This window comes from Bos indicus x Bos taurus, chromosome 16 (genome assembly GCF_003369695.1).
Source record: "Bos indicus x Bos taurus breed Angus x Brahman F1 hybrid chromosome 16, Bos_hybrid_MaternalHap_v2.0, whole genome shotgun sequence".
Lineage (NCBI taxonomy): Eukaryota > Metazoa > Chordata > Mammalia > Artiodactyla > Bovidae > Bos > Bos indicus x Bos taurus.
Genome location: NC_040091.1, coordinates 38,117,659 through 38,140,477, shown reverse-complemented (window position 1 = coordinate 38,140,477; position 22,819 = coordinate 38,117,659). Strand labels below are relative to the sequence as shown.

Below are 22,819 nucleotides of genomic sequence, written 5' to 3'. Positions count from 1 at the left end.
TGTAAGACTGAACCTAAGGAGGAATTTGGGCCTTAGGAGGGGAAAAATTCATGGACTAATCTCTGAAAGCAGTGTTTTTTTGAGAAGCCTCAAACCAATGTTTCCAAGATTTAATGTGCACAAGAATCCTCCAGAGAATTTATCAAGACTATAGATTGCAGTGGAGATTCTAATCCAGCAGGTCTGAATTACAGTTACATTTTATTCAGGAATCTGCACTTCTATAAACTCTCTGAGATATTCTGATGCAGAAAATGTCTGTGGGTCATAGTTTGAAACAAACTATCTTAGATGGTTTGTTTATCTAGGATACTTTCATGTTTCAGGATGTACAGAGGCAAAGGAACAGACTTGAATGAGTCTTCCTTAATCAATCTCAGGCTCTGGGTATGAACTATTTATGTTTAAAAAAATGCACCAGAATACTTGGAATGATTTCAAGTGATTATCTTCTTTCTAAACATTTTCAAGAATGTAAATTGAATAACAATTTTGTCCTAATGGTATTATTCCCTGCCACTCCACTGATTCAGCATCGACCTGACAATTGATTCTCAATCTTCCACTATAGAAATAGAATAATAACCATAGTCATTTCACTGGGTAGTGGTAATGATGAGTGAGTTATGAAAAAACAATTAGGGCAAAGCTTTGCACATTACAAAGCAGGGGCTGGCAAGCTTTCTGTATTTACAAACTTTCTGTAAATATTTTAGGCTTTGTGAGCCATACTGTTTTTGTTAGCAACTACTCAACGCTGTCATTTCAGCTTCAAAGCAGCCACAGACAATCAGTGAAACGGAATGGCTGTGTTCCGGTGAAACTTCATTTACAGATCTAAGTAGTGGGCTGGTTTTGACCTACAGGCAGTAGTTTGCCTACTCTTGCTATAAAGCCTTGATAAATTCCATTCTATTATTATTACTAATATAATGGCTTGTAAGTGATTTTTAATAATTAGCAAGGTAATTGGTTTTTAATTGATAACTGAGTATATATACCATATACACTTTTTCAAAGGAATCTGCTTATAGGAGCAATGAAAAAAAACAACACCACCTGTATTTAAAGGCTGGTATCATTTCAATAGCCTTTAAAGAGTTTCCACTGACAGGATTGCCATCACACTGTTCTGGGCACTTGAGAAAGAAATCTAGGCCAAGTGAAGAGTGGTGACCCCAAAGGCTTTGGAGGAATAAAAGGAGAAATTTGTCTAAATCTTGAATCTCTGACCTTTCTGCTATATTTGAAGGTCTTGTTCTGGGCTTGTGACATGGTTTAATCTCCCAAAGCACAATTTGTAGAAATAACGGCTGTGATGAATGTTTTATAACCAGATATTTATCTATTATGTTGCTCAATATCTATTGACATTGAATTGCTTGTGACATTTTTAAAGTTCAGTTCTAAGCAAATGTCTGTCTCTCCTAACAAGCTGGTATGCTTGCTTTTATCAGATGACAAAGATTACATACTGTTTTGCTTTTTGCCTTGGTTATTAGTTAGTTAGAGCTAAATACAAGGCCCAGTCATTAAAATACTTTTCATCTACTTGGGAAATATACTTTTTTTCCCTTAACACTTGTTTTTTGAAAATGTAAATGATTATCTTTAATGTTATTATATAAGCATTTATTTTGTTGTAAATTCCTTCAAATTTTAGACCTAGCTAAAATATAATCCAAATATTATAAATAAAATTAATCAGATCTTATTTGTGAGAAGAGTATTGTTTTCTATGTAAAGGACCCACAAAAGTAATACATATGTGATTATAAATAGAACTTTAGTATTTTGTTAATAGTAGAGGTTTTTGTAAATAAGTATTATGGGGCAAGGTTATGATATTCAGTTCTGGAGTCAGGCAAACCTGAGTTCCAATTCCAGCTCCATCACAAGATGGATGGCCCTGGGCATGTTACCTGAGTCTCAGTTTCATAGCCTGTAAAATGGGTACAAGAGCTGCACCCATCTCATGCAATTGTCGTGAGAATTAAATGAAATAATATACACAATGTGCACATTGTTATATGATAAGTAGTCTCTCTCTCAATATATATATGGTAAATACATATTATATGTATGGTAATATTATAAATACATCTATCTGTCTATTATGGTATGCTTATTTTTAATTTTACAGCAGTGTCTCTATCAGAATATAGTGAAGTGAAAGTGTTAGTCGCTCACTTGTGTCCAATTCTTTGTGACTCCATGGACTGTAGCCCGCCAGGCTCCTCTGTCCATGGAATTCTCCAGGCAAGAAAACTGGGGTGGGTAGCCATTCCCTTCAGAAGATCTTCCTACCCAGGGATCAAACCCAGGTCTCCCGCATTGCAGGCAAATTCTTTACTGCCTGAGCCACCAGAGAAGCCCTTCAAAAATATAAGACAAATATAAGAAAAGTGGCTGTTTGCTCAGCTTTTAATGTGAGGCCCTAAAAACCTGTCCGAATGTTGCTGTTTTCTAAGTCTATCCTCTCATTTTTTTTTTTCCCTCTGGTATTTTTGAGTGATTCTCCATGAAGCAAATGGAGCCTGACTTAACATTTGAGAACTTTGTGACCAAATAAAGTTTGGCTAAGAGGATTATCAAGAACAACATGCAGAAATTTAAATATTTACACATTGTTTAAATTTTCCAATAATTTAAACCACGGGTGCTTTTCATCCTGTGTAATTCTACTATTTTTCCACATGGCTCTCCTTTATTCAGGCTTGGCAGCACTATTCAGCCAGTGTTACTATATTGATTTTTTTTTTTTTTTTTGGAGAGTCTGGTGAGTTTGAGGGAAGGATGGATGGCAAAGAAATTTCATGACACAATTTTGGTTTTATACATTTTATACCTAATTCTTCTAACTCTTTCTCTCTCTGTGTTCTTTCCAACTCTAAAATTTAGACTTTAGATTTAATATTTTTTCTTTTAGTTTTTTTTTTTTCTTTAAGAGGTACTGACTGCTATTAAAACTTAAAGCATTATGCTGATAGATTAAAATCACTGAAGTTGGGAGAAAAAGGCCACCACAACAGCAAGAAGCCCCAGGATTTTCAGTAGGAAGGAAACTGGGAAAGTTGATGAGGTTTTGATAGCCCGTGTCTTTAAAGGCTTCAGTATCCTTCGTTTCTGGGTGAAGATGGCATTCCTGGCTCCATTCCACTGCCCAGGCCCAACCAGGCGATACTGATAGGGGTTGCATGGCCCAAAGTAGAGTTTCACAGCCAGTTTAGGATCTTTTAGCAAGAGAGAAAGGATGTCTGGCTTCACACCTATCTCTACAGCGAGCTCGTCCAAGTATTCGATGTGATTGGTCTGCAGTATCTGGCTATTGCTCTCTCCAAACCTTAATGTAGAAAAAAAGACAGTCACAAAATATTCTAAGTTATATAAGAACATTAGGTATTCAATAGCTGCTGAAAGAATGGAGAGAGGAATGAATGAATACATGAGTTTTGAATGACTCTGGTGGCAAGTGTTAGTTTATTTCATCAGGAGACCCACATCTCAAATTGAGAGTAGGATATAAAATAAATAAGTCTGAATTCATGGAAGTTCTAGGAATGTGATGGGATTTATAACCATTATTATTATTTGGCATTTAGCAAGCAGCTACAAATCTTCTGGCAAGTTAAACTAGTCAGGATTGTTGCAAAGATTCACCAGATTACAGATGAAAGTGTAGCTCGGTGTCTTGCACAGAAGAGATGCTTAATATTTTCTTATTAAATTATTAAAGTATCTGGCACTCTGGTTGGCATATAATAGATGAATTAGAACTTGAAAGTGAGATAATCCCTACATGTGATGTAAGGCCCCCGAGTAAACCTTCCAATATACTTAATCACTTATGGAATTTTGTGGATTCCTTATGGAATGGATTCTTAATGGATCCTTAAGATCACTTATGGATTCTACTGTGTCACAAAGTATAAATCCTCGACTTTCATTCCATATCAACTCCTTTCTAATTTGCTTTGATGGGAGTTCCCCCAGCTAACTTTCCAGAGATACTCAGGCTACCACCTGAGTGTGTGAGAAGATATAGAATCTAACACAGGCATCATACAAAACAAATGAAAATATGTCAAGGAAAAATGTTCTTGTTTGGTGAAATGATTATTTTTAAGAAGTTGGATCTTAAACTAGCATATATAAGAATCACCTTGGAAGAACACAAAAATATGAATTTCCAGTCTCATCCAGATTTTGATTAGGTTGGTCTGGGTTATGTCCCAGGAATCTGCATTTTTAAGAAGCAGCTAGGTGATTCTTGTGAGCAGTTCAATACTGTTCTATGTAAAGAATTTTAAAAAATTCTTACAAGTCAATTCTTTTTTTATTCCTCTTGATAATGTCTTCCATCATAGTTCTCTCTGAGGGCAAGGTACATAAGCCTAGAAAATAAAAGGTTGGTTGAGCAGTTGGTTTGAATCAGTATCATTGCCTTATCTAGTAATTGATTCTTACATGTAAATTTTGGCCACTGACCCATGTTAAACCAGTCAGGGAGGCTGTGCTGTTGAACTCCAGCGTGTGCCAGTCACATTGAGTTCTGTGTAATGTTGCCCAGGATTCACCAGACTACACCATGGACTCTGAGGTGGGGTGGTGGCAGTTAAGAGAGGAAACTGGAGAGGGAAAGTGAGCCTAAGAAGCCAGGGAGCTGTGCCAGGTGGCTTGAGCTCCATTCTGAAGGTGGTGGGAAGCCGTGGGAAGTGACCTGATCAGGTTTGCCTTTTGGAAAGATTCTCCTAGGCGTTGAATTTTGGAAAATGGGTTCCAGGGAGGTGAGTTTAAAGGAAGCAAGACCAGTTAAGAGGCTGTGAAGTAAAGCAGATGAGGGAGAGAGTGGCACAAGCTAGGGTGGGGCAGTGGGGATGGAGAAAGATTGATGTGAGTTCTCACTGTGTGCTTGGGGGTCCATCTGTGTCACAAGTGTCCCTGGAGCTTCAGACACGCTGAAAAATGGTCAGTCTCTCTGGCAGGCTACAGTCTATGGGGCTGCATAGAATCCGACATGACTGAGCAACTAACACTTTCACTTTTTTTGGCTCCCTGGGGGCTCAGACAGTAAAGAATCTGCCTGTGGTGCAGGAGACCCAGGTTTGATCCATGGGTCAGGAAGATCCCTTGGAGAAGGGAATGGCTCCCCACTCCAGTATTCTTGCCTGGAGAATTCCATGGACAGAGGAACCTGGTGGGCTACAGTCCATGGGGTTGCAAAGAGTCGGACGTGACTGAAGAACTAACACTCCCTGGATATGGCTAGTCATCAGACATCTCAGATTCAATGAGTCCAAAATTGAGCTTATCACTGAAGTCCTCCTGCTTAGGCTTGCATACTCTTCCACATGCCTCCCCTCATCACAACACCACTTTCAATCCAGTTTCCACTACCTGAGATCTGCAAGTCACCTGTGATTCTGCTCTTTTCCTCTAATTTTTCTTCTTGGAGCCAATTATTATGTCCTGCTGGTTTTATCCTTAACTATTTCTCTTCTCCACGTTGTCTCTTTGCCTGGCTGAGGTTGTATCATGTTTTAGTATAGACGATTACACAGCCTTCTCACTAGTCTCTGAGACTCTATTCCTTTTGCCTTTCAAATCTATCTTTCACACTAATGCTGAAATAATCTACCAAAAATGTAAATCTGATAATGTCTGGTCTTTACTTAGAACCTTTCATTGGGTCCTCTGGCAGAAGAGCTTTCTTAAGTGGAGACTCTAGGTCCTCAGGCCAGACTTAATCAGGGTTCCTAAGGGTCCACTGGATGGTTTTGGGTCTACCAGCTAAATTTGGGAAGGAGCTTCAGGTGGCTCAGCAGCAAAGAATTTGCCCACAATGCAGGAGACGCAGGTTTGATCCCTGGATTGGGAAGATCTTTTGGAGAAGGAAATGGCAACCCACTCCAGTATTCTTGCCTGGGAAATTCCATGGACACAGAAGCCTGGCAGGGTACAGTCTATAGAGTCACAAGAGTTGAACATGACTTAGAGACTAAATAACAACAAGAAATTAGGAAAGAGCTGATCTATATTTTGTATTCAAGCTTGTTGCTGCTGTTGCCCCTGCTAAGTCGCTTCAGTAGTGTCCGACTCTTCGCAACCCCATGGACTGCAGCCTACCAGGCTCCTCTGTCCATGGGATCTTCCAGGCAAGAGTACTGGAGTGGGGTGCCACTGCCTTCTCTGAAGCTTGTTAGTGTGCCTTAAAAGGTTCCTCTGTTTTGGTCCCTTGCTCTCTAAGAAGAATCTTTCACCCCTCTCTGCCTCACACCCCATGTTCTAGGAATATCAGATAGCATGTAACTCTCCATCTATATCACACCTGTGTTCTCACTTAAGGGCTCCTTTTTCTGCACCTGGCAAACCCAACTATCTAGGAGTCTTCCTTGACCACATGCCCTTCCTCAGCCCCACTCTGCTGTTGCTCAGCACCGTTTCTCTTCTTTCCAAATACTCCATGCATTCCTCTGACAAAGCATTTGTCTTACTATCTTGAAATGATCCGTTTAAATTTGTCTCTATGCCACCAAGTTCCAGCACAGGGCTGAATATTCAATAAATTTTTGTTTAGCTGAATTGAACCCTGGGATCAGGGAGATAGTCTTCTGAGAAGTGCAAAGTGCTACACAATGCTCAGAAAGAAATATTTCAATAATTTTATAGCTTTGTAGGGATCTGTGAGGTTGAGGTGCTTAGATATTAAGAGTTAATTTGAAGTTAAGTATGGAGTAGGCCCTAGGTCTCTTGATTTGCACATATCCCAAGGAATTTATAAACATTTTATAGGCAAAACTTGGAGTCATAGATGTCTTCCTTCTTCACTGTTCTCTCATTAGTCCAACAAAAAGTAATATGTACTTAACACTATGCCAATTGAAATTCTCTGAATTTTCTAGTATTTTAAAGGAATGATTATGGATATTTATTCTTGTATCCCAGTATTGGTTATTTTTTGAATTCTCTGCTAATTTTTTAGGATGCCAGTTTTGTGAGAGGAGCCAAGGTTGGAAACCTTCTTTTTGGCAACCTCCTTTTCTAAACTTGTTTTTGAGCAAAGTCCACCAAGTGTGAAACCTTCAGCCACTCACCTGCCTGCTAACCCACTCACTTACCTTTGAAAACTCTGGTTACCCAACGAGCTTGAAGTTCAATAGTTGGGAAAATGGAACCTAGGGGCTGGATGAGGCCAATGCATGCAAGAGTTGACTTCTCCAATTGAGGAGGGAACATGAATTTGTACAGCGAGACCATATTATTCTCTACTTTAACAAGATCTTCAAGGAAGGGAAAAGAAACAGTATATCCTGTTGCAAAGACAATGATGTCAATGTTCTCTTCCACTGTTCCATCTTCAAAGATGGCAGATGTTTCTGTGAGTTCTTTCACTCTTGATTTCACCTTGATGGCTCCATAGAGTATACGACTTGGAAGATCATCATTTACGACAGGCTCTTTAACAAGGTATCTGAAACACGCAGAAGAAAACACTCAGAAAGGAGTATTTAATGAGGAGTTTTGAACTCTGTTAATATTTTATGGGGTTGGATCTGAGAAAAGAGTGGTTTCTGAAATATTTGTAAAACTTTCTAACTTGACTTTCTAACTTGGCCTACCCCAAGCTTTACTCTCAGACTTTATTCTCATGTCACACGAGACTTTATTCACATGTCACATATCTCTTCCTTCAACAAATAAGGAAAACATGCATGTAGAGGATGTGGGCAAAGCACATTGCAAAAAAAGAGACATCCTAAGGATTTAGACAAAATGCCAAAGCCTGTGATCAATTCCCGAGTATTCCAGTTGTCATTATCCTGCTGATATTTCCACTGTTGCTTTATGTTTTATACCTTTAATTATCTTGCTGTTTCATTTAATCTCTATCTAATCATAAGGAAGAAAACATTTGTTAAATTCCCATCAGTTTTGAAACTAATTAAGAGATTAGTGTGAAAATTAATGCACAGAATTAAGTTTGGGGATATCTCTTGATCTCGAATATCCATGGATAGCATTATAACATGAATAGTGGAGCAAAGTCTGGTTACATGTCTAGAATTTCCTTTTTTTTTTTTAGATTTGAGAACCACTTAAAAAAAAAAAAGGCTGCATGGCATATATATCAGATCTCAGAATACAGCAGCCACATTGCATTTGTTTAAAGACTGCAAAGCTCGCCTGTTCTTTTTTTTTGGCGGGGGAGCGGGGAAGGAGCCTGTTATACTTTGCTAACTCTACACCGTAAGAGTTCTTCCCATGGGTAGCTTTTGAGAACATATTCATTGCCTGTTAATCTCCAAGATATACATCACTGATCTTATGAATACAAGCAAAAAATATGGCTGTTTATTTTTCTTTATTTGATAACAGGTTCCTGTAGAATTTGGATCAGTTTTCCCACCCCACCCTCTGAAAGGAAGGTCACAATCTCTTAAAACAGCCTTTTTCAATGTTGGATAGCTCTGGGTATTAGGAAGTCCTCCCCCGATCCCAGTTCTACTCTCTGGAGCAACTCATATTTATACTTCATCTTCCCAAATATTAACTTTTTAAAAGGCATACAAAATGAATCTGGGATTCAAAATCTGGGAGCTATATGGTACCCATACTGTTAGGTTGTGGTCTGAACTACCATGTTAGTGATCTGGCTCTTTTCAAAGAGAAACCCTTCTGACAACCCTGATTATCAATGAGTATACCATAAAAAAGCAAAGTAACTCTACTTGTTTTGAGGGATAAGGCCATAATTTTCATGGTCGAACCATTGATTCATCCCATTTTCCATCATCCATTTTACAACTATTCGTGGCACGGCATTTCGGAGCTGGGTTTTAAACCGGGTGTGGTACACTGAGTCCCAGGGATAGCCATCTTCAGAGATACGACTTATGACCCAGGAACCATGTCTGGTGCTGATAAACACCTGGTGAGCAAAAAGGAATGCAGTTCACATTAGGGCATCATCTTTTTTGGGAGGAACCCACTGTGTAGATAATATATCACATGTATGGCCCCAGAACTGGCTGAAATGCTTTGTCTTAAAGATGATTGACTTCAAAGTGAAGGATCTTCTAGTTTTCACTGCTCTGGGTCAGCTTTATTGTACAAGTGGTGCCCAGAGGTAGTTATGCTGATAGAGGAAGACTACCATAGTCTTGAGAACTTCAAGGAGATCTGAGAAAATCTGGGCTAAATCAACCATAAAACCCACAAATCTATTTTTACATCATGGTTCAATACGTCTTCCCTCCTCTCAGTTTTCTATCCAACCCAAGTTGTTTTTATAGCAAAGGTATACAATTATAATCCAAGGAAATACGTATGATCGCAGCCTAAAAGCCAGATTTTTAACTTTGAATTTATTTTAAAAACTCAGAGTTTAAAAATCTAACCTTTATTATTCATAGATATTACTTTATATGGAAGTTAATACGGGAAGTAATCAGTTATATTAATATATATATACATATATTTATTCTTTTTCAGATTCTTTTCCCATATAGGTTATTAGAGAGTACTGAGTATATTTCCCTGTGCTATACAGTAGTTCCTTGTTGATTATATATTTTACACATGGGCTTTTATTTTATATCTAGTAGTGTGTTTGTGTATATATCAGATGTATTCCTTACCTTGTATACTCATATTGCCCTTGTTTTCAAGATGTACATTTAAATCTCTTTTCAAGTGTATTTTACCTTGTTTACTGTTACTTCTCCATTGACCAAGTGCATATTTCATTTGCTTCTTAAAATTTTGCATGTCAGTACTTTTACATGCCAGAACTCTGTGAGTTCTATTGTACAAGGACTTGATAAACACATTAATACTCCCTTGTAAGGAACTGATTGACTTAAGAGTTGAAGACTGTGAATTCTAGATCGAGGACTCTGGATTCAGACTACCTGGGTTTGACTCCCAGCCTTACTACTTACAAGCTGTGTTGCCTTGAGTGAGTTACTTCAACCTCTCTGTGTCTCTGTTTCTCTCTCCATAAAATAGGGGTAGTAGCAGTACTTGCTTCATAGAATTATTGTACCAATTAAAGGAGATGATACATGTAAAGGACTGAAATTGTTGCTTGGCTAATGACAGGTATTGCTAGCTATTATTATTTTGTAAATTTAGGCTGGAGGAGTTTCATGTAGTGCCTCATATCTGGAGTGAGCCAGAATTTGGAAGCAAATTTTTCTGGGTCTCAACTCCTTAACTTGTAGAGTAGCACTTGTATAAAATGGTGTTGAATTGTTGGTGTGTGTGTAGTAATATACTTAACATCCTGACTGTTTCTGCTGCTATCCTTTTGTTGGCTTAGCCAATACTTTGGCTAGGTATTAGGTAATGTACTTAAATATTTCTATGAAGTCTTTTTCCATTACTTATCATCTGTCCTTCTTCTTTAGGGCTTCCATGGTGGCTCAGTTGGTAAAGAATCTGCCTGTAATGCAGGAGACTTAGGTTTGATCTCTGGATTGGGAAGATCCATTGGAGAAGAGAATGGCTATCCACTTCAGTATTCTTGCCTGGAGAATTCCATGGACGGAGGAGCCTGGTAGGCTACAGTCCATGGGGTCACAAAGAGTTGGACATGACTGAGTGAATAACACACTTAGGATCAATCCATGTTCACACTGGAAGCTCTGCCTGTTTTATTCCCTTTCTTTCTCTGTCACCATACCTGCAGCAGGGGAGCCTATTTTGGCTAGGTCCACTAGCTGTATCAGTGTGATATGTCTGAGGATTTAGGATCAGATGCATACTTCAGGCAAAGGACCAGAGATTTGGGTTTTGGTGGGAAAGTGTATGGATGACTCAGCACCATCACACAGCATTTTGAGTGGATGGTTGGACTGTGGTATAACAAGTCATATAATTATGAACATGAACTTCCTTTAACAAAAGCAGGGCACACTCAGGACTAAGGTGAGTTTAGACTGTAATTTTAAGCTTTGCAGGTGCACCTGGTTCTAACTCTTACCTACACAGCTCCTAGAAAATCTCTGGTAAGCCTTGTCAAAGAAGGATTGAGAATGCATTACTCTGTGTAAGATATTTTATCATAATGATCAATTATGTTATTAATCTAATAAATGTTGGAAAGACTATTTAAAGATTAATGAGCTGGAAGGCACACAAATATAGCTAAGGTGCTTACTTAATACTGAATCTAGCATGATAGACAGGCTGTTACATGACAAAGCCCATAAGAGGAAATAGACTCTTGCAATCTAAGATCTTTGGATCAACTGTTCTAAGTCCAAATCACTGACCTGCAACATGTAGTGGTCTAGTATGGAGCTTCACTTAGTTGACGGCTAGGTCAGCTCCTTTCATCACACTCCCTTCCTCAAGCTTGTCAGGTTTTCCAAACAGTAAGGGGACTGAACTTGGCACCTCCCCCACCTGAGCTGGCTTTTCTCCGAGCCTTTACAGTTACTGCCTCTTTACTTGTTCTTCACATGAAGGCCTTAAAACTTTGAAAAATGAAAAGTGGTTTCTTTTCATAAATAAGGTGAGGACCTCCTGTGTCTAGTACAACTCTTTCTGGTGTTAATGACCTGCTCTGTCCTCAGGGTGGTAACTCTGACAGGTCCCAGTGGAACCCCTTCATTAACCTCCTGGGGAAGCACCACGTATGTTTATCACATTTGCTATTCAGCATCTGAGCCCTGGAGCTTCCTTGGTGGCTCAGTGGTATGAATCAGTGCCTGCCAGTGCAGGAGATGCATGTTAGATTCCCGGTCCAGTAAGATCTCCTGGATAAGGAAATGGCAACCCACTCCAGTGTTCTTGCCTGGGAAATCCCATGGACAGAGGAGCCTGGAGGACTATAGTTCCATGGGGTCACAGAGTCAAATATGACTGCCCAAGAACCACAACAACATCTGAGTCCTGACAGTGTGAGGCTCAGCATAGGGCACTTTTGGCAGTGGTAGACATGGCCACAGTAAGTCCTGAGTAGCCAGAAGATGCCAGGGTAAAGAGGCCCGTGTAAGAGTGATAGAGCCCCTGGAATCCAGACCATGTTGAAAGGGCTTGCTGCGGGGAGAGGAACCTAAGCTATTTTCCTATCTTTGCCTAGGCCTGTCCTTCTAAAAGGGATTTAGTTTCTGCCATTCCCAACCATCTCTGTCAGCATCATTTGCATCTTGTAATGTTTGACGCTTGCAGCTAAGCTGTGTCATTCCTGAACAGGTGCAAAGATAACAGTGGTCGGAAGGCCTCAGGAAGCACCTAAATATTTATGATCTTGTTCGGGAGTCTTACTGTCTATTTAATCTCTCTTTTTTTAAAAAAATGATTCTTGGGAACTATGGATTGTTTACATTTCAAATAGAATTCAAATATGCATTTAATTTCTAAAAGGCACTCCTCCAAAGATGAGCAAGTCAACTCATAGAAGCCCCTGGGTAGAAACAAGGCCTCCTGTGCTGAATGTTGTCTGATCCAAACTAAAGAGAGAAGTCCGGAGAAGTAAAATGTCTTGCTCTAGGTTACACAGCTGATTAATGGCAAAGCTGGGAGATTGACTGGCTTCCTGATTTCTAGATTTCCTATGATACCACACTGGGCAACCAACCAACTAATCAACCAATTTTCAAGTAATGGAGCCTTGGTTATATGGCTGTGATTTTCTACTATGCCCTTCCCTTTTCCTCTCCTCCCCCCCAGCCCCGACCCCTAGCAGACAAGGTAATCAGGAAGCATGTTACCTGAGCAGCCTTCTTACACAACTCAACTGCAATATCTGAGGCTGAGTTTCCTATTCCAATCACCAAAATGCGTTTCTTTTCAAATCCCTCTGGGTGCTTGTATTGGCGGCTATGGAAATATTGGCCTTTGAACTTCTGGATACCTTTGGGGGTGAAGAAAAGAGAAATCCATGAACTATGTCAAGTTAATTTCAATAAAACTGCACTGTCAGCTTTTCCTTTCTGGGATCAATCATTTGTTTTGTTATTTCCCCTCTTAGGGAAGTTACAATATTAAGGCCAACTGGCAAACTCAAAGTATGAAGCATGTAAAAAATGTTAGGTTAAGCATATGGTGAAGTGAAGTGAAAGTTGCTCAGTCGTGTCTGACTCCTTGCAACCTCTGGACTATACAGTCCATGGAATTCTCCAGGCCAGAATACTGGAGTAGGTAGCCATTTCCTCCACCAAGGGATCTTCCCAACACAGGGCCTGAATCCAGGTCTCTTGCATTGTAGGTGGATTCTTTACCATCTGAACCACCAGGGAAGCCCAAGCCTATAGCTCAGCACCAAAAAAGTTGATTTCAGAGGTTGCAGCTTAGGTATTTACTAGAGGACAGATGGTTTTGATAAACAGAGCAGAGTCAGGTATTGATTTCCAGCCATCCATTATCCTATTTTGGACTATACAATGATACTTCAATATCACATAGCATATATTCTTTTAAATGTTTCTTAAACATAGTATTAAGTGCTATTATTGTAATTGCGTAATAATTGGAATAATATTCATCTTTCTTATTTTGCAAAAGCAAATAAAAACTAAAATAAACTAAAAACAAGGCACATTTAAGGCAAAGGATAGTTTCCACATTGCAGTAAGTCAGCAACTTACTGGATGAGCCTTTTTTTTAATTAATTTTTTTACTGAAGGATTACAGAATTTTGTTGTTTTCTGTCAAACCTCAACATGAATCAGCCATAAGTATACATATATCCTCTCCCTTTAAAACCTCCCTGCCATCTCCCTCCCCATCCCACCCCTCTAGGTTGATACAGAGCTCCTGTTTGAATTTCCTGAGCCATACAGCAAATTCCCATTGGGTACCTATTTTACATATGGTAATGTAAGTTTCCATGTTACTGTTTCTTTACATCTCACCCTCTCCTCCCATCTCCCCATGTCTATAAGTCCATTCTCTATATCTGTTTCTCCATTGCTGCCCTGTAAATGAATTCTTCAAAACCATTTTTCTAGTTTCCGTATATGTGTGTTATAATATGATATTTATCTTTCTTTTTCTGATTCACTTCATTCTGTATAATAGGTTCTAGGTTCATCCACGTCATCAGAACTAATTCAAATGCATTCCTTTTTATGGCTGAGTAACATTCCACTGTGTATACGTACCACAACTTCTTGGTTCATTCATCTGTCAATGGGCATCTAGGTTGCTTTCATGTTCTAGCTGTTGTAAACAGTGCTGCAATGAACAATGGGATACATGTGGCTTTTGCAACCCTGGTTTCTTCAGGGTATATGTCTAGGGCTGGGATTGCTGGGTCATATGGTGATTTTATTCCTAGGTTTTTAAGGAATCTCCATACTGTCTTCCATACCAGCTGTATCAATTTACATTCCCTCCAACAGTGCAAGACCATTTCCTTTTCTTCACACCCTGTCCAGCATTTATTGTTGTAGACTTTTTGATGATGGCCATTCTAACCAGTGTGAGGTGATACCTCTTTGTGGTTTTGATTTGCATTTCTTTAATAATGAGCAATGTTGAGCATCTTTTCATGTGTTTGTAAGCCATCTGTATGTCTTCTTTGGAGAGCCTTTTAAAAAAATTTTGTTTTTAATTGAAGGATAATTTGGAGAAGGAAATGGCAATCCACTCTAGTACTCTTGCCTGGAGAATCCCAGGGATAGGGGAGCCTGGTAGGCTGCTGTCTATGGGGGTGCATAGAGTTGGACACGACTGAAGTGACTTAGCAGCAGCAGCAGCAGAAGGATAATTGCTTTGCAATATTGTGTTGATTTCTTCAATACATCAATATGAATCAGCCATAGGTATACATTTGTTCTCTCTCGAACCTGCCTCCCATCTCACCCCTCTAGGTTGTCACAGAGCCCCAGTTTGAGTTCCCTGAGTCATACAGTAAATTCCCACTGCCTATCTATTTTGCATATGGTAGTGTATATGTTTCCATGTTCCCCTCTCCATTCGTTCCACCCTCTCCTTCCCCCACCCCAACCCATATCAACAAGTCTGTTCTCTATGTCTATGTCTCCATTGCTGCCCTGAAAATAGGTTCATCAGCACCATCTTTCTAGATTCCATGTATTTGTATTAATATACTATTTATTTGTTTTTCTCTTTCTGACTTCACTCTGTATAATAGATTCTAAGTTCATCCACCTCATTAGAACTGACTCAAATGTGTTCACTTTTATGGCTGAGTAATATTCCATTGTATGAATGTGCTACAGCTTCTTTATCCATTCATCTGTCGATGGACATCTAGATTGCTTCCATGGACAGGCCTTTTTGAAGATAAACATCTGTGTCTTTTCCCAGGAAAACAGGACCTTATTAAAGTACTTGTCTTTGATGATGGGTTGCTTGAAAGAGCCTTTAGATCATGTGCTCAGTTGCTTCAGTCACATACGACTCTGCAGCTCCCTGGACTGTAGTCTGCCAGGCTCCTCTGTCCATGGAATTTTACAGGTAAGAATACTGGAGTGGTTGCTATTTCCTTCTCCTTTAGATCATATGAGTTCTCAAAGTGTTGGTCCCTTGGCCAGCAGTATTAGCATCACCGGAGAACTTGTTAGAGATGCAAATTCTCAGCCTAGACCTACAGAGCTGGAAATGCTAGGGATGGAGGCTAGAAAGTTGTGGTTTTAAAAGTCCTCCAGGTGATTCTGTTGGAAAGTTCCATTGCTTTAGATCAGGAAGCCTCAGTCCGGGTTGCATATTGAAAATCACTTGAACAAGTAATTGACCTAGGCCTACCCTAGACCAGTTGAATCTTTGAAGGTCATTTGAACTTTAAAAGCTCCTCAGGTGGTTTGAGTAATGTGGGGCTTGGACTGAACCACCCTATTAAATGTTTTCCTAAAGGCCTTGGGAAGGAAATGTGCTCTCTTAGGGAGAGGCCTGGGAGGGGCCATCTTCCCCTGTACTCCTCGAATCCATCACTATCCTATAGGAGCACTGATGTCCAGAAACTACCCCCAGTAACCCTGGCTGTGGGGATGGCTCTGTGGAAGTCCCCAAAATGAAACAAAGTCACAAGTGTTTGGCAGGATAGAAAAAGGTCAGGGTAAGCTTTTGTTATTGTTCAGCCTCTCAGTCCTGTCCGACTCTTTGCAACCCCATGGACTGCAGCACGCCAGGCTTCCCTGTCGTTAAGGTAAGGTATATGGCTGAAAGCATCTCTCCAACAGAAAACCAACTTGGTTGAAAATTCTCTGAAATTCTGAGTAACATTTAGTAACTTTGGGGGAGGCTGAACTTTGGCTGAACTCTAATAATGAAGACCTGAAGGGCTCAAAAGAAACAAAGATGGTATTTGGAGTCTTTCATGTTTCTGGCTCTATCCTGATTTTAATATTATGCTGAGTTGCAGTAGCTAGCCAGTTTTGCTGTCAATCCAGCCTGAACATTAAATACCTGGACACCTACTCCCAAAAGCTGGGGCTCTGCACAGGCCTCACCTGGAAATGACTCCAGTGGGAGATGAGGAAGGATGTGATGGCCGCTGCAGACCATGACTCCGTCAAAGACAGCGCTTTGCTCCTGGCCATTGTTCTTGGTAACAACCACCCACTGGCCAGAGGATGCAAAATCTGGGTGTTTTTTCACACTGAGGACGGTTGTCTGGAATCAAACACAGAGAAGGCATCATCGAGAATTACTCTGGCATAAAAGGGGCCTTATCCAGTGCCCAGGAGTGGGTAAGGGTAGAGTGCAATGTCTGGCTCCATTGAGATTCCATTTGAAGCCATTTCAAGCCACTTAAGGCAAAGACAGCTAAGTGCGCCCTGCTGCTTCTTCCATGGCACATGCTACCAAGGATGTATTGCTTTGTGTGAGAGGCCTGACTTAGCAGTGGGAACCAGCGTTAAGGACTGAATAAGGAGAGAGACTTAGAAAATCACGGCAAAACTCTGGGCAAGATACAAAATACGTGTTCATCATTCAAGTGATCACACAGTCAGCATTTATCACAAAACTTTTGTGTTGACCTCTTGCAGACTCAGTGTTAGAGAAGATATTCCATGAATAGTGCCTGGCACCATGACAGCGCTCCATGAATGGTGAGTTGTTCCTATTTATTTTATTAAAGGCATCATGTGCTTTTTGAAAAAAAAATTAATTTATGTTTGGTTGCACTGGGTCTTCATTGCTACTCACAGGCTTTCTCTCATTGCGGAGAGTGGGGGTTACTCTTCATTGTGGTGCATGGGCTTCACGTTGAGGTGGCTTCTCTTGTTGCTGAGGATGGTCTCTAGGGCATGAGAGCTTCAGTAGCTGCGGCACATAGGCTCAGTATTTGCAACACACAGGCTCAGTAATTGTGGTGGATGGGCTTAGTTGCTCTGTGGCATATGGAATCATCTTGGACCAGGGATCAAACCTGTGTCCCTGCATTGGCAGAGGGATTCTTATCCACTGTGCCACCAAGGAAGTCTGCATCATATCCTTTATTTTGCATATTGTTGTTTACTAGTGAGTGCGAATTTTTTTTTGGTAATATTTATTGTTACATTTGCACAACATTTCTTGCTTTGTGAATTGTCTGTTCATATCCACTCATTTTTTTTTTTAATGTAGTGTGTGGGCTTCTCTTGCAGAGCACAGGCTCTAGGAGCGTGGGCTTCAGTAGTTACAGCATGTGGGCTCAGTAGTTGTGGCTTGTCATATTTATTATTTTTAAAATGTCTTGCTAGCAATACATTTCATACTCTCATTTGGATTAAATAATTTACTGGTTTATTGACTTTTTGTAAATGTTGTTTGCTGTGTGGAGGTTTATGGATTTTTGAAAGTGTATATAAATGTTGTGTTTGCTGTATTTAAGAAGCAATGTCAAAGGAAGTGAAGAGTTTCTCCCAGATGAATGGCATGCATCCCTCTTGCTGGCAAGTGTTTGAGCCCCTTTTACATGCTTTTCAAAATTTCAGATATTTTTCAAAATGCTGTGTTGGCAATTTTGAAGCTTTTACAGTTTTAAAAAATGTATGTGGAATGTTGTGAAAAGGCTACAAAATGTCTGGGTATTTTCAGTTGAAAGATTTCAAATTTGGACCTAACAGAAGCAGAAGATATTAAGAAGAGGTGGCAAGAATACACAGAAGAACTGTACAAAAAAGATCTTCACAACCAAGATAATCACAACGGTGTGATCACTCACCTAGAGCTAGACATCCTGGAATGTGAAGTCAAGTGGGCCTTAGAAAGCATCACTACAAACAAAGCTAATGGAGGTGATGAAGTTCCAGTTGAGCTATTTCAAATCCTGAAAGATGATGCTGTGAAAGTGCTGCACTCAATATGCCAGCATATTTGGAAAACTCAGCAGTGGCCACAGGGCTGGGAAAGGTCAGTTTTCATTCTAATCCCAAAGAAAGGCAATGCCAAAGAATGCACAAACTACTGCACAATTGCACTCATCTCACACACTAGTAAAGTAATGCTCAAAATTCTCCAAGCCAGGCTTCAGCAGTACGTGAACCGTGAACTTTTAGATGTTCAAGCTGGTTTTAGAAAACACAGAGGAACCAGTGGTCAAATTGCCAACATCTGCTGGATCATCAAAAAAGTAAGAGAGTTCCAGAAAAACATCTATTTCTGCTTTATTGCCTATGCCAAAGCCTTTGACTGTGTGAATCACAATAAACTGTGGAACATTCTTCAAGAGATGGGAATACCAGACCACCTGACCTGCCTCTTGAGAAAACTATATGCAGGTCAGGAAGCAATAGTTAGAACTGGACATGGAACCACAGACTGGTTCCAAATAGGAAAAGGAGTACATCAAGGCTGTATATTGTCACCCTGCTTATTTAACCTATATGCAGAGTACATCATGAGAAATGCTGGGCTGGAAGAAGCACAAGCTGGGATCAAGACTGCCGGGAGAAATATCAATAACCTCAGATATGCAGATGACACCACCCTTATGGCAGAAAGTGAGAGGAACTAAAAAGCTTCTTGATGAAAGTGAAAGAGGAGAGTGAAAAAGTTGGCTTAAAGCTCAACATTCAGAAAATGAAGATCATGGCATCTGGTCCCATCACTTCATGGCAAATGGGGAAATAGTGTTAGACTTTATTGTTTTGGGCTCCAAAATCCCTGCAGATGGTGACTGCAGCCATGAAGTTTACTCCTTGGAAGGAAAGTTATGACCAACCTAGATAGCATATTCAAAAGCAGAGACATTACTTTGCCAACAAAGGTCTGTCTAGTCAAGGCTATGGTTTTTCCAGTGGTCATGTATGGATGTGAGAGTTGGACTGTGAAGAAAGCTGAGTGCCAAAGAATTGATGCTTTTGAACTGTGGTGTTGGAGAAGACTCTTGAGAGTCCCTTGGATTGCAAGGAGATACAACAAGTCCATTCTAAAGATCAGCCCTGGGTGTTCATTGGAAGGACAGATGCTAAAGCTGAAACTCCAATAGTTTGGCCACCTCATGCGAAGAGTTGACTCATTGGAAAAGACCCTGGTGCTGGGAGGGATTGGGGGCAGGAGAAGAAGGGGAAGACAGAGGGTGAGATGGCTGGATGGCATCACTGACTCGATGGACATGAGTTTAGGTGAACTCTGGGAGTTGGTGATGGACAGGGAGGCCTGGCGTGCTGCGATTCATGGGGTTGCAAAGAGTTGGACATGACTGAGCGACTGAACTGAACTGAACTGATAATATATTCACTAAAGTACTCCACATTCTTGGCTATAGAAAATGTGGTTCAAGGGCCAATCTTCACTGTCACTGGGGAGGTTATTAGAAATGTAACTGACCTGAGCCAGTTCAGTCCTTCTCAGGCAACCTGGTGGTTTCCCATTCCTGGGCGGTCACCGTATTGATACTGAACTTAGTCTGGACATGTCCTTTTATAGTTTGAATTGAGTTCTTGCTTCTTATGGCTTATACCGCTTCAGAGACCAATAAATGGGAGTGAGTTTTCTTAACCCCTCTCCAACCTCCAGAAACAACATCAATAAAACGATAAACAAGAGAAGAAGCAACTGGGGGAACTCTGTATTAGATAGACTGAAACATTTTCATGGTATTTGCATATGTTTATGTCCACCAAATCAATTATTACAAATTAATGTAATACAAATCTATAGTAAAACAAAAATTACTGAGAAAATGAAATATGTTAAAAAATAAGTTCTACCAATATTTATTCAGAGCTATAATTTATTTCCTCAACACAGTTACTAGTTTTCAGAGTGTAGGCTATTGATACAACTTTAGGATGGTTAATGAGGATATTGTTTTTTTCTTGTTGATTATTTGTTTTTGAGGAAACAAGGGAAAGGTAGTTATAATTGCATTTCAGAAGTATCTGGCCATTCTTATGTTGCTAAACAATACATCAAAAATTAACAAAAATGGTTTCTATAGGGTTCTGAGATGAATGGGGAGCTGTGGGTTTATCTAATCCATTTTCTAAGATAATCCATTTCTATGGAGAAGGTAAGAAAATAAAACAACATAACTTTTATTTTCATATACCCTTTCAAAGGAAATGAGGCTAGTCGTCTTCAGTGGTTATAGATACTAATTTAAATGCAGTTTCACTGTCAATATCATTCAAGCCTTAATTTTGACAAATGTTTTTCTTCTGTTTATGCATATAGCCTATAGTATCACAGGTGATGACATTACTTCTTGAGTTTTCTATCGTGATATTTCCCTCCCCCCTACCCAAAATACAATACCTGGAACTGAATATACTTTAGTAGATCAAACTTCTTGGCAAAGATTCTGAAGTATTCCAGGAGTTTAGAATTGTGCAGGAAGTTTGGAAAATCTTCAGGCATTGGAAAGTCACTGAAACAGGACATTTCTTTGCTGGTGTTGCTGATGACAGATTGATAGATACTTGCTCGGCCATCTTCAACATTTTCCTAATGAAATAAAGGAGTGGTAATAAGGTATTAAAGAAATCCCTCGATTTCCTGCTCACCTTCCACATGTAACCCCTGCGTGATTGGAAGCTCTTTCATTGCTGCTGTTGTTTAGTCATGTTCAACTCTTTTGTGACCCCATGGACTGTAACCAGCCAGGCTACTCTGTCTATGGGATTTCCCAGGTGAGAATACTGGAATGGGTTGCCATTTTCTTCTTCAGGGGATCTTTCCAACCCAGGGATTGAACCTACCTCTCCTTGGCAGGTGGATTCTTTACCACTGAGCCAACTGGGAAGCCCCTTTCATTGCTGCAGTATGACTGAAATGTCTGGTGGATGAGGAGCTGTGTATGTGCCATTCTTACATTGCTAAAAAATGCATCAGTAATTAGCTTCCCAGATCTCTACCTGTTTAGTGTCAATCATTGTGACAACTGATGCTGAAGCTGAAACTCCAATACTTTGGCCACCTGATGTGAAGAACTAACTCACTGGAAAAGACCCTGATGCTGGGCAAGATTGAAGACAGGAGGAGAAGGGGATGACGGAGGATGAGATGGTTGGATGGCATCACCGACTCAATGGACATGAATTTGAGTAAACTCCAGGAGTTGGCAATGGACAGGGAGGCCTGGTGTGCTGCAGTCCATGGGGTTGCAAAGAGTCAGACGCGACTGAGTGACTGAACTGAACTGAACTGATTGTGACAATCAGCCCCCTTCCAAAATTTTCCCTGGCGAGGCTACACCCATCTTCCACATCTTTAGGAGCCAATAAACTCTGCGTCACTGGTCAGAGACTATAATGGAGAATTTCAGTTAAAATGAGTACTTTGGGGAGCAGGAAGTTTTCACATCTTAATTTGAATCCCCCGCCTTTATCTTATGCTTTATGTGAATCAACCTTCCTCAAGTGATAATGGTAAGTAGTATTTTTCTGTTTCTGGCTGCACTGGGTTTTTGTTGTAGTGCGTGGGTTTTCTCTAGTTGTGTCAGGGGCTTAGTTGCCCTGTAGCATGTGGGATCTTAGTTCCCCCAGTGGGATCAAACCTACATCCCCTGCATTGGAAGGTGGATTCCTAACCCCTAGACCACCAGGGAAGTCCCAAATAAGTAGTATTAATGCTAATCAAGTATATTTTTCCTTTTGAACTTTTTATTTTGTATTTGGGTATAGATGATTAACCATGTTGTGATTGTTTCAGGTGAACAGCGCAGGGGCTCGGTCATACATACAAAGGTACTCATTCTCCCTCAAACCCCCCTCCCACCCAGGCTGCCACATACCATTGAGTTCCATGTGCTACACTATAGATCCTTGTTGGTTATTCATTTTAAATATAGCAGTGTGTACATGACCATCCCAAACTCCCTAGCTAACCTTTCCCCACCTGCCCCTAGCAACCGTAAGTTTGTTCTTTAAGTTTGTGAGTCTCTTTCTGTTTTGTAAGTAAGTTCATTTGTATCATTTTTTTAGATTCCCCAATCAAAACTTAAGTTTGATTCTGAGTGTTGTTGAGTATGCTTTGATAATTCAGGAGATAGCACATGCTGTGGCTGAGTTTATAATTTCCTCTACAACAAGTGCTCTGCGTAATGATTTAACATTAAATAGTGCAAGAGCCAGGTATGGTGATTCAGTGTTTGTGAAGTCAGCATGTTATCAAACAGGCTTTATAAGAAAATGTAAATAATGCCACCCAAGAACTCCTCAACAGATGCTTCTGCACAGGCAGAGACTAAGTATAATCCAGCATATAGTAGTTGCTATGATGACTTAGCACTAGGGTGGGATGTAAAAAAAACATGGAAAGATTATAGGAACTCATGAATTAATTATAATAAATTACCTAATCTTACATAAATGGCATTATAATCTCCTCTACAGAATAGTAAATAAAGGACAGTAAATATCCAACTGTAATTCTACCATTGTAATAAATCAGTTGTATATGTTGCTTTCTTACC

General features: G+C 40.0%; 1 protein-coding gene across 1 annotated transcript in view; it reads right to left on the bottom strand.

Moving 5' to 3' along the window:
- Positions 1-2,495: 2,495 nt before the first annotated feature.
- FMO2 (flavin containing monooxygenase 2) overlaps positions 2,496-22,819 on the bottom strand; it is a 41,530-nt gene continuing 21,206 nt past the window's right edge. Inside the window, exons 3-9 of the mRNA XM_027564781.1 lie at positions 20,662-20,850; positions 16,425-16,587; positions 12,720-12,862; positions 8,730-8,929; positions 7,119-7,471; positions 4,322-4,394; positions 2,496-3,343 (exon numbers count right to left, since the gene is read on the bottom strand). Coding sequence (XP_027420582.1) covers positions 2,998-3,343; positions 4,322-4,394; positions 7,119-7,471; positions 8,730-8,929; positions 12,720-12,862; positions 16,425-16,587; positions 20,662-20,850 — 1,467 coding nt within the window. The 3' untranslated portion in view covers positions 2,496-2,997. The remainder of the gene's footprint in view (positions 3,344-4,321; positions 4,395-7,118; positions 7,472-8,729; positions 8,930-12,719; positions 12,863-16,424; positions 16,588-20,661; positions 20,851-22,819) is intronic.